We start from the raw sequence: 11,550 nt of genomic DNA, 5'->3' as shown, positions 1-11,550 counted from the left end.
TCGAATTTGCTTTGAGACGTTTTATATAATTTTCAAATTATATTTTAATCATCTATATAATATAAAGTAATATAATATAATATAAATTATCTAAATAATATAAAGTAAAAGAACAAAAACAAAAAAAAATGTTATTGCTTATGATATATTTTTAAATAATAACAGATTTTTATACTTTATTCCAATTTAATTTGACAAGATATCTCATTGACTCTGGCATAAAGTAAACTATAAATTCAGCTTTAGCTTTTGTTAAATACATTTTTTTTTTATTTAATTATATTATATTATGATATAACTAAAATAATAATAGTAATATATTATTTAAAATACCAAATATTTATAATTAAATTTTTTAATATTAAAATTTTAGGCAGTTTTACTAGTGTATGACATTACAAATCATAACAGCTTTGAGAATCTTCAGGATTGGTTGGGGGTTACTAGACAAGTATTTAATTCATCTAATAAACCTCATCTGGCACTTGTAGCAAATAAATGTAAGAATGTAAAATCTATTTATTTTATAGAAATAAAACTGTATTTGTTTATTAAAAAACTATTATTATTAATTTACATTAATTAATAAAATTTAAAATTATTTATTTAATAATATCAGATAAATAACATTTTATTTATTTAATGTTTTAATTTTGAGAACATTCTATAAGTCAATGATTTAATCCATAATATATATAATAATAAAATTAACTTAATAATCTGTTTTCTCTCTCCATAATTACTAATGAAAAATTTTCAATATTTTATATAATATAAATCAAGAACAAGTAATTACTTTATTATTTGTTGAAATATTTAATTATTATACAGAATTATTATTTTAAAAAAACCGTATCTTATTAATGACTTAATATTTTGAGAATTATAATTTATAAAATTATTATTCCTTCTGTTATCAAGGATAAATTGAAAAATAACAAGTGTGACATTGATTAGTGGTGCTTCAAAAATATTTCAATGTATTTTATTTGTTTTCAGTTACATACTTCTCATTGTAATTTAAATACAAAATAAGTACACTTACTATTTAAATTGATAATTTTTGTTGATAGCTAAACAGTATTTAGCTATCAACATTTGTTCTCAAACACTTAGGGCAAGTTTGCAGAACACAAGTGTTCCACAAACTTGCCTTAACCTAAGTGTCTTACAAAAAAAAGGGGGGATTTGAACATATTACTTTATTTGTAGACAATTTCACATTTACTATTTCATTCAATATGGGTCCTCGTTTAACATGGTTAACTAGGACCAAAAACTAACAATTTTAAGTGAATCTACATAAAGTGAGGATCATACTTCATATAAAATCATATGAAAAATATTTAATTGAGACTTGAATAAAACAAAACCAAATGAAAAATGTGAAAGAAAACTTTCACATTTTACAAATCCCTATTTACACATATGTAAAATATTTATTATTATTATTATTGAATATCAGAAATTATTTATATTATTTACAACTGAATTTTAGAAGGTCCAGGTTGTGTTTCATTATTTTCACTGACTGCTGAGTTTTGATATATGAAAAATGAATGTAATGTATGCTGTTTCCTGCAGTTTATTTTTTCATTTAATATTGTTTTATTATAAAATAATAATATCTTATTATAAGATACTATCTTTCATCCTGCACTCAAATTTTTCTGTACATTCACAAACTGGATCACTTTTAAGAAAACAATTATAATGAATACTTGTTAAATGAAGACCCCTGTACAATAAAGTTTTAGTTTATTGCCTTATTGTTTTGTGAGAATAGTAAACATTGTTTTGGATATCGATTTTTGAAAATATGAGGCTAATGCTCTTTGTGATAAAAAGTATACAATTGATGTTCTACAGCCTCAGAAAGGTTGAGATCCACTAGTCTAATATAAAAGTTACTTTAAACTGACATATTTATTTTATATATTTATGATAGCTTTGTGAAATAAATATAATGTTTCAACCAGAAGAAATATATCTTGGGGGAAAAAATACATATTTAGATTCAAAAACAATTTTTGCTCCATCTACATTAAAACTGTTCACATTCTTAGATTAAATAACTCTAATCTAAATTTAAAATTCAATTTACAAAATTTCTTTAAATAAATTTCCCAAAAAATTGACTATATTTTTAAACATTAAAATTTGTTAGTATATGCAGGATATTGTAAAACAAAAAATTTCTAGTTCATGAACATAAATTGTCCAAAATGACTGGTTTTTCAAATTTACTTTTAGATTATTTTGTATTACAAAAGATCATTTTAATTTAAAAATTAATGTATGTAAAAGAAGTTTTATGTAAAAATTAAAAATATGATTTTATTAGAATTTTTAATTGATAATTAAGATTAATAATGAATATTCATCAAAAAATTTTAAAATCTGAATGCAGGTGATCTAGAACATATGCGAGCTGTTAAATTAGACAAACATTTAAAATTTGCTCAAGATAATGGTATGTCTTCTCATGCTGTATCTGCTAAATCAGGAGATTCAGTAAGTATAGACTGAATGTACTGTGAGATTCCATTAACTTGGCATTGTCAGGACTGACATGGTGCCAGATTATTAAATATGCTGCCTTATCAAAGCCTTAAAGTATGCTGCCTTATCAAATGGTGGTTTTTTTTTCCTTGGACACAATTTTATATACTCTCACATGTAAAACTGTACAAATCTGCCTTTTATGATTGTTTAAAATGCCATTTCAATTTTTCCAGACTATTCCTACCATTGGTTGGTTTGAAACAAGAACACACTATTCTTACTTTGTGCTTTGTACACTCTTATTGTGTGTAAATACAGACACATGCCAATTACTAAGGTACAGGAACAGTAACATACTGTAGCTGTTTCTGTAATAATTATTGATTCCAAGTGTGCTAAATATTTCTGCTTCTCGTATTAAACCCATGCACTAATGTCTTAGGAAAAGTCTTTAAAAAATCATGCACAAGCTAACCATTTTACCTAACACATTGCCATGTTATCTTTCTAATGAGCCATTGCAAACGTGTCTCTAATGTTTACTTGCTTATGCAATTGTTCCTTTTTGTGTAAAAATTGTTTAACACAATATGAAGGTTTATCAGTTCTGATGCATTGTTATGGCTGCTGTTCTCTTCAAATTCAACAAAATTTGTAATGAATTCAGATGACTGCTGTCATGTGTATNCAAAAAAAAAAAATTTCTAGTTCATGAACATAAATTGTCCAAAATGACTGGTTTTTCAAATTTACTTTTAGATTATTTTGTATTACAAAAGATCATTTTAATTAAAAAATTAATGTATGTAAAAGAAGTTTTATGTAAAAATTAAAAATATGATTTTATTAGAATTTTTAATTGATAATTAAGATTAATAATGAATATTCATCAAAAAATTTTAAAATCTGAATGCAGGTGATCTAGAACATATGCGAGCTGTTAAATTAGACAAACATTTAAAATTTGCTCAAGATAATGGTATGTCTTCTCATGCTGTATCTGCTAAATCAGGAGATTCAGTAAGTATAGACTGAATGTACTGTGAGATTCCATTAACTTGGCATTGTCAGGACTGACATGGTGCCAGATTATTAAATATGCTGCCTTATCAAAGCCTTAAAGTATGCTGCCTTATCAAATGGTGGTTTTTTTTTCCTTGGACACAATTTTATATACTCTCACATGTAAAACTGTACAAATCTGCCTTTTATGATTGTTTAAAATGCCATTTCAATTTTTCCAGACTATTCCTACCATTGGTTGGTTTGAAACAAGAACACACTATTCTTACTTTGTGCTTTGTACACTCTTATTGTGTGTAAATACAGACACATGCCAATTACTAAGGTACAGGAACAGTAACATACTGTAGCTGTTTCTGTAATAATTATTGATTCCAAGTGTGCTAAATATTTCTGCTTCTCGTATTAAACCCATGCACTAATGTCTTAGGAAAAGTCTTTAAAAAATCATGCACAAGCTAACCATTTTACCTAACACATTGCCATGTTATCTTTCTAATGAGCCATTGCAAACGTGTCTCTAATGTTTACTTGCTTATGCAATTGTTCCTTTTTGTGTAAAAATTGTTTAACACAATATGAAGGTTTATCAGTTCTGATGCATTGTTATGGCTGCTGTTCTCTTCAAATTCAACAAAATTTGTAATGAATTCAGATGACTGCTGTCATGTGTATTGTTATTTTCCATTTGGTTTGTCCTCATCTTTGTCTTCCATATCTTGGGCTTTTGTGAATTATTTATCACTTTCAATGATTGCATCATTTATCATAGTTTCTACAACTGATTCTTCTATGTCCTCATTCAGCCATTTTTCAGTTTCCAAAAGATTTACAATTGCATTTTGCTATAGGATGCTTTCAAGAATGTGCTATCAGATGTTACGTCAAACACAGATGTCTTCAGCAGACATTTCTGGATTTCTCTCTCCGGGTCATTGTTTTTTCCACAAATTTTCAGCATGATCTCCTTTACTGTTGTTCCATGCCAAAGCAGCAGCATAAACAGCATCCTTTATTATTAATTAAAGACAGTCTGCCCAAAAAGGAACCACCATTTATTTTTTGTGTTCCAAAATGGTGGCTCCTTTTTGGGCAGACTGTCTTTAATTAATAGTAATAATCTCCATTAGACGAAAATTTACAAAAAGCATCCTTTATGTTGAGTCTCAGAAATAATTCAACAAGTCTGCAATTTCTGTTTACAAACTTTCAAAGAAAATACTCCCCTGTATGTCATGTTAAAATTCTGTATGATATCCTCATCCATAGGTTGTATCAGAGATGTCACATTTGCAGGAAAGTACATTGCAGAAATGTTTCTGCAAACAAGCTAGAACCAAAGGATGAGCCCAGCAGTTGTCAAGCAGGAGAACAACTTTGCTATCTTCTGATAGCCCCATCCTTTTCAAAATTTTCTCTAACAGCAGGAACAAAGTGATAGAAGAACCAAATCTTGAAGATAGTTGCTGACATCTAACCATTAGTTCATGCATCATATGTGACTAGATTTGCCATATTGTTAAATGTTCTTGATTTCTTTGATTTTCTGATCACAAGCATTGTCATCTTATGCATTCCAGAAACATTTACACACACAAACACAGTGATACAATCTTTGTTCATTTTAAACCCATACGCGATCTTTCCTTTGCCACCCAGTGTAGAATTTGGCAAACTGCCAGAAAGTCTAGTTTCATCTGTATTGTAAAGTTGAGATGGTAACAAACCATTTTCTTCTACTAAAGTCTCAAATGTATTTCTGTTTTCTTCCACAGAAAACTGTTCCTCACTTATGTCCAATTTACAAATTCCATTATTTATTTATTTAGTTAGTGTATGGCTACACATCTAATTGACAAAAAGAAAGAACACAAATCATAAATGTAAGTCTAAGTTAGAAATATAGTTTAAAGCACTTTCAGTCTCTCAATTGTCCTGGAAAAGATCTTACTGGACAATCTTCCAAGATATGATGTATAGTCTGTTTTTCCGCACCACAGTCACACTGTGGGGATGCAACTTTTCCCCACCTAAAAAGACTGTCCCTGCACAATCCATGTTTGTTCCGAATCCTATTTAACACACTCCACAGATTTCTGGATAATTCAAATCCAGGTAGTCACTTTGTGATACAAGGAAGTTGTCGACTGTCCACTGGAGAGACATCAGCCCAGACCCTTTTCCAAGATTCAGTGAGGTTGAAATTATTGGAATGCAGGGATTTAGCTCTTATCAGAGGGGGGTGTCTTGATTTAAGTCGATTTATGCTGAGGTCTTCAATATCCTGATGGATCGGGAGTTGTGGATTAGACAATATTTTCCCATATTCCCTGAGCAGAGTGCTGTCCCTTCAGAGTACAGATGGAGGGATATGGCTCAAAATAGGTAACCAGTGAATAGGAGTGGATTTAAGAGTACCTGTTATGATACGTAGAGTAGTATTTAGTTGGGCATCCAGTTTTTTAATGTGAGTACTGTTCATCCATACTGGTGCACAGTATTCTGCTGCAGAGAAAACCAGGCCAAGAGCAGAGATCCGTAAGGTGGACGGCGAAGAACCCCATATAGTTCCACATAGCCTTTGGAGGATGGTTTCTGGTATTAACCTTGGCAGCCAAATTCATCAGATGTGTTTTAAAAGATAAAGTTCTATCCAATACAAATTCCATGTGTGTCTGAAATTCTGTAGCCATCCATCAGAAAACACAGTTCTGCAATGTTCAATTCTTTATAAAATTCCTTTGCTTTTTCAACAAGCATTGGTCCATTGACTGGTTTTCCTTCTAAATGCTTCACGCTGAACCACTTGACTAAAGCAACAACATCAAACTGTTCCCTTTTCAGTTTTCATAATTATAGTCATCCTTCAGTATGTTTCATCAATGCTTTACTTTAGGCAACAAAGGCTTCTTTATGCCATAAAGAATGGAAGATCCAATGTTAAATTGGGCTATAATAATGTTTTGATTCATTCTCTTTGCTATCGTTTTCAGAACTTCTAATTTCTGTTTAACATTTAGCATAACCTGCTTTTGTTCTGTTTTTTTTTCGGTGTCATCAACACCCTTGACAATGCCATGGCCCACGCTAATCCAGTGAACTAACACCTTCCTTCACAGAATCTCTGAAAGAACTGAAAGGCCAATTGAAATCCAGGAGAAGAAAAGATGAAGTATTCTTGGAATTGCAAGAGTTGACAAACCAAGAGCATGCCACAGAACAATAACAGCTTTATAATGGTCATCCCAGATATGTAGCAAAGCTGCACATGCAAGACTTACCATTCTGGACCCATGCTGAGTCATCTTCCTTTTAATACTTCAAACAAGACCAAAAGACACTTTGTAGATCTATACCACCCAAAACTCTTTCTCATCATATTTTCAAGAAAATGTTACAAGACTAATGCTACTGGTAACTCAGAAAATCTTAATTAGTGGTACAGTACACATCTGTTCAGCAGGGGTATGGCATTTGGCATCTATGAAAGCAAAACCCACACCCCTTTCTAAGAACTGCACATTTTGAGTGCTTTTACACAAAAATTTTAACTCCCCACCTACCCAGTGCACTGATAACCCCTAACAATAAGCTTGACATTGCTTGCTTAGATTTACCAGCATATTGGATGCGAAGTTAATGGAATTTCACTGTAATTACTTTTCTAGTTTTCTGTAATAATTTTGATTAAGAAATTAATTTAAAATGAATAGCTTCTAATATTAACAGTGTTTTTTAATTTTAATTAGGTTGCATTATGTTTTCAAAAAATAGCAGCGGAGTTACTGGGTATTAGATTGTCCCGTTCCGAACAAGAAACCGTTCAACCCGTAGTCAAAGCAGAAATTGTCCAACCTCTTAGTGCTTCAGAAGCTCAGCGTCGTGCTATTAATCAGCCAATCAAAACTACTATATGCAGATTGCAATAAGTAAAATGTGATAATTTTTTATAAATAAATGAACAAAAACAAATATATTTCAATAAAGAAAGAAAGAAATTATTTTAGGTTTGATTAATTTAAGCTTTACAAATATTTATTATTGCATACAATCTTTTCATTACTGTTACATATTGAATGTATTAAATATTATTTTAAGATTTTATAACAATGATTCAGTTTTAATATTAACTTAATTTTGCTTAAAATATTTAAATATTATATTTAATAAGATACTATTATTTATTTATTAATTACTAAATCAGAGTAATTATTTGTTTAAGTTATTTTATAAACTTGTCTGTTTCAGATCTTTATACTATTTATTTATTTATTTTTGTATATACAGTTTAGTTTTTGTTACATGGCACATTTTGCTGTTATGCAAATCTGTTTAGACAGAATTGCATTTGCAAATCCATCCATTTGGTCTGCCAACTAACCAGTTGTTGACCTTTTGGTCATTCGTCACTTTTTATATTTGTCTTTTAAATTTTAGTTTGCACCATATTTAGAAATCAAATCAATGGAATGGAATCAAATAAAAAAATATATATATTTGTATTAAATTATTAAAATAATTTATTTTTCATCAAAAATAACACCCAGATGAATGATTTTAATAGAGAAACAATCAACAAAAAATTTCAAATATTTGCTTTAATAAACAAAAAACTATATTTTCTTATTCTAACAAATAATACATTCCTGGCCAAAATTTTTAAAATTTATCTTTCATTGACTAATTTATTTAACTTATTTAATAATTCAGAGGTGGGGAACCTGCAACTTCTTATGGATTCTGCCGTGTACCATTAAAATAAAAAATAGTATAAGGTAGTAAACAGTGTTTTTGGGATCCTATTTCCTTCATTCTTCATGTAAATTAGCTAAAAATATATACTTTAATAGTTTTTATTAAAAGAAAAAGATTACAAAGTAGGTTTGCCCTTATAGTTAGAAAGGTTTTCCCACTTCTCTAATGGCCTATCTTAAATATTCTCTAGTGTATAAAAAAATTAATATTTTAAAATATATGATTTTTATTAAAATTAATCAATCATATTTTTTATTTCAAACAATAAAATCAGTTCTTACAATATGTTAATAAATTAGATGAAATAATATAATATTGAAACTTCCACTGCATTGATATTTTATTTGCTAGTCAATAAATTTTATACAATTTGTGCCTTGTGATAAGCACTTTAGTTCCTAACTATACTGTTTATTTTCTTTTACTAAGTATTTTACAAAACATTTTTATTTCACATCAAAACTTAGTAATGAAATTAATGATAAATATATGTTCAAATCCGTCCATTTGAACCATTGAAATTATATAAACAATAAATAATACCAGGGATATTTGAAAAGTTCCTGGAAAATGTAAATAAAAAGATGACAGCTCAAATTTAGCACTTTACTTTTTGACGTACATTCCATTTAAGTTAAATCATTTTTCCATACTGTATCACTACTCTCCCCAAGCCATTCTGTAGAAATCTGTGCTCTTTGATTCTAGCCACTGCACTAAAAAATGTTCTGCTTAATGTATTGATTGTCACTGAATGCCTTTTAATGCTATTTTAAACTTGCTATTTAAAACTATTTTTTAAAATTAAAAATAAAAAAAAGTCTGATGGGCCAGATACGAATACCTGATAAAACAAGTCTTGTTGAGTTTATGCTCGCATTAATTAATTATAAATTTAGCATTCTGCTTATGAATAATAACCATTTTCCGGGAACTTTTTGAATGCCCCACATATATACAAGCAATATTTTTCATGTTTTTTTGTATTAATCATTATACCATTAAAAATTAATAGTTATTAAAATCAAACTATTTTGTGCATTTACATAACAGTGAATTTTAAATTAAGTATGATTTAATTATAAAATTTGCATTTTGATTTGTTAGCACTTTATTTTTTTCAAATTTTTAATTTTTTTTTTATCAAGAGATACATTTTTATAGAATTCTAAATAAGAATATTCAAAGCAAAAGTATCATGTATGAACCATTCATTGATATAAAATACATAACAATTGATTTGATTTCACCATCAAATATAATTTTTAAATATCTAATTATTAATTTATTGTTATAAATGTGAATTTTATTGAGTCATGTAACTAAATTATGCAAGTTTATTGAGTCATGTAACTAAATTATGTAAGTTTAATTTATATATTAATGATTAATATATAAATTAGTGTATTATATCCAAAAGTGCACTTCACAAAGTTTAGTATTAGATTTAATTATGTATAAACTTTATATATACAGTAAAACCTGTCCAAACCAGAACTGTATCATACCAAATATTTTTTCCAGTTTGGCAGGTTTCCATTTTGCACTTTTTTTTTTTTTTTAACATAGAAAATTGCTCTGTTTTGAAGATTTTTCTCATTTAGGCAAGTTTCCACTTTACTTGGGTTTCTTTTTGGACAGGTTTTACTGTATAAGTTTTATTTATTTATTTTTTTATAGATAATTATATACAGAGCATGTAATAATTAATAGAAATTAAGATTTGTCTGAGTGCAATAACAGTTTCAAATATTATTTTTTAACATTTAAAGAATTTTGTTTTACAAAATACAAAAAAAACATAAATCAAAATATCACTCTTTTTAAGAGGCCTTATTCCATCCAAGTACAAGCATCTAAGCATAACATTCAACGTCACTTAATTTTGTCCGTCATATCATTCCTATTGCCTTACAAATCATTTATATATGGTAGATTATGTAAAGCACAAGTGTTTAGGTAATGTGATCATTAAACTGAATCTCTTCATTCTCATTCCAGATTTATTATTTTAAAAAATTACAACACCAAAACACATTTTTGTACCCAAGTATATCAACTATTATTGTACTCTAAACAATAATTATAAATTATGTTGCTGTAATTTAACAAATTTTAATTGTGCATGTTTATTTAAATGCAAAATATCTGTATAAAATGCAGTACAAATGTTTTTTATTTTATTTTAATATAGTAATAAGTCAATATTTATTATTGAATTTTATTAGTAGAATATATACAGTATTAATATAAACTTCACAATATTATGTATAGTACATTACGCTTGTGATCAGTTTGTAAGAATAAGTACAAATTTATTCGTTTATTTTATATTTTTCCTTATCTGTAGAGGAATTTTTTGCATTATATTATAATTATTCAGCATTAAAAAAATTAATTTGAAATATACTAAACAACAAAGTGTTATTGTCATCTATAACTGTCCAGAGCAGTATCTTGTCAAAATAGAATGTGATAAAAAAATTCAAACAGGTAAATGCTTAAATTATGTATAAAGCACAGATGCTTAATACACTTTCTTAAATGTTAAAAATTAGACATAATGCTTGTTTTTAATTTTATAACCATGTTTTTTAATAATTGTGAGTTGAAGCACCTCTCGTACGATGCCTTTTAGATTAAAATTGAATAATTTTAATTTAGAAATGTAGAATATTAGTACTTAGAAATATATTTTGTGTGTATTCTATGTAAAAAAAAAATTGTTTTTGCAAACTTTTGTACTTAAAATATTTTGTATTAGAATTGATTTTTCGATATCTTAGTGCCAACAATAGTAGAAATTTTGATGTCCTGCCAGAATTATATTAAAAGATGTTTAATTAAATTGTTGAATTTTTATTTATTGTAAGATTGTAATGATTCACATTACATTAGAGGAAAATTATGGAAAAAATTAAATTTTTTATAATAAAATTTCAAATAGAATTTCGATAACAACCATAATTTTGTTCAGAGGGTTACTCATATAAATTTAAATAGAAAACTTAACATTAAAAAAACATAACCTTTTAAATTAATTTACATATATTTAATATGACAATCTTGTCATAATATGCTTCAATTGCCACTGTCTATCCAAGGACAGTAAAAACAAAATTGGAGACAATAAAGGCCTGAAATATAAAGATTCTCCTTGGTACAAACATATTTTGTTAAATTCAATACAAGAGGATAATCTTAAGATCTTAATAGATGATATAGTGTTTGTGAATATATTTAAAATGATTTTTTAGAATTTTATGA

The 11,550-nt window shown here is 27.5% G+C and overlaps 1 protein-coding gene across 1 annotated transcript in view; it reads left to right on the top strand.

Annotated features, from left to right (window-relative positions):
- Nucleotides 1-7,625, top strand: part of LOC111620475 (ras-related protein Rab-28-like) — a 10,934-nt gene extending 3,309 nt beyond the window's left edge. The window contains exons 2-4 of the mRNA XM_023362395.1: nt 374-500; nt 2,411-2,514; nt 7,278-7,625. Coding sequence (XP_023218163.1) covers nt 374-500; nt 2,411-2,514; nt 7,278-7,457 — 411 coding nt within the window. The 3' untranslated portion in view covers nt 7,458-7,625. The remainder of the gene's footprint in view (nt 1-373; nt 501-2,410; nt 2,515-7,277) is intronic.
- The last annotated feature ends 3,925 nt before the right edge of the window (nt 7,626-11,550 follow it).

Source organism: Centruroides sculpturatus, unplaced genomic scaffold, assembly GCF_000671375.1.
Source record: "Centruroides sculpturatus isolate CEXI.00-Female unplaced genomic scaffold, Cexi_2.0 scaffold28, whole genome shotgun sequence".
Classification (NCBI taxonomy): domain Eukaryota; kingdom Metazoa; phylum Arthropoda; class Arachnida; order Scorpiones; family Buthidae; genus Centruroides; species Centruroides sculpturatus.
Note: the sequence above shows the minus strand (reverse complement) of the source record. Positions and strands in the feature narration are given on the sequence as shown.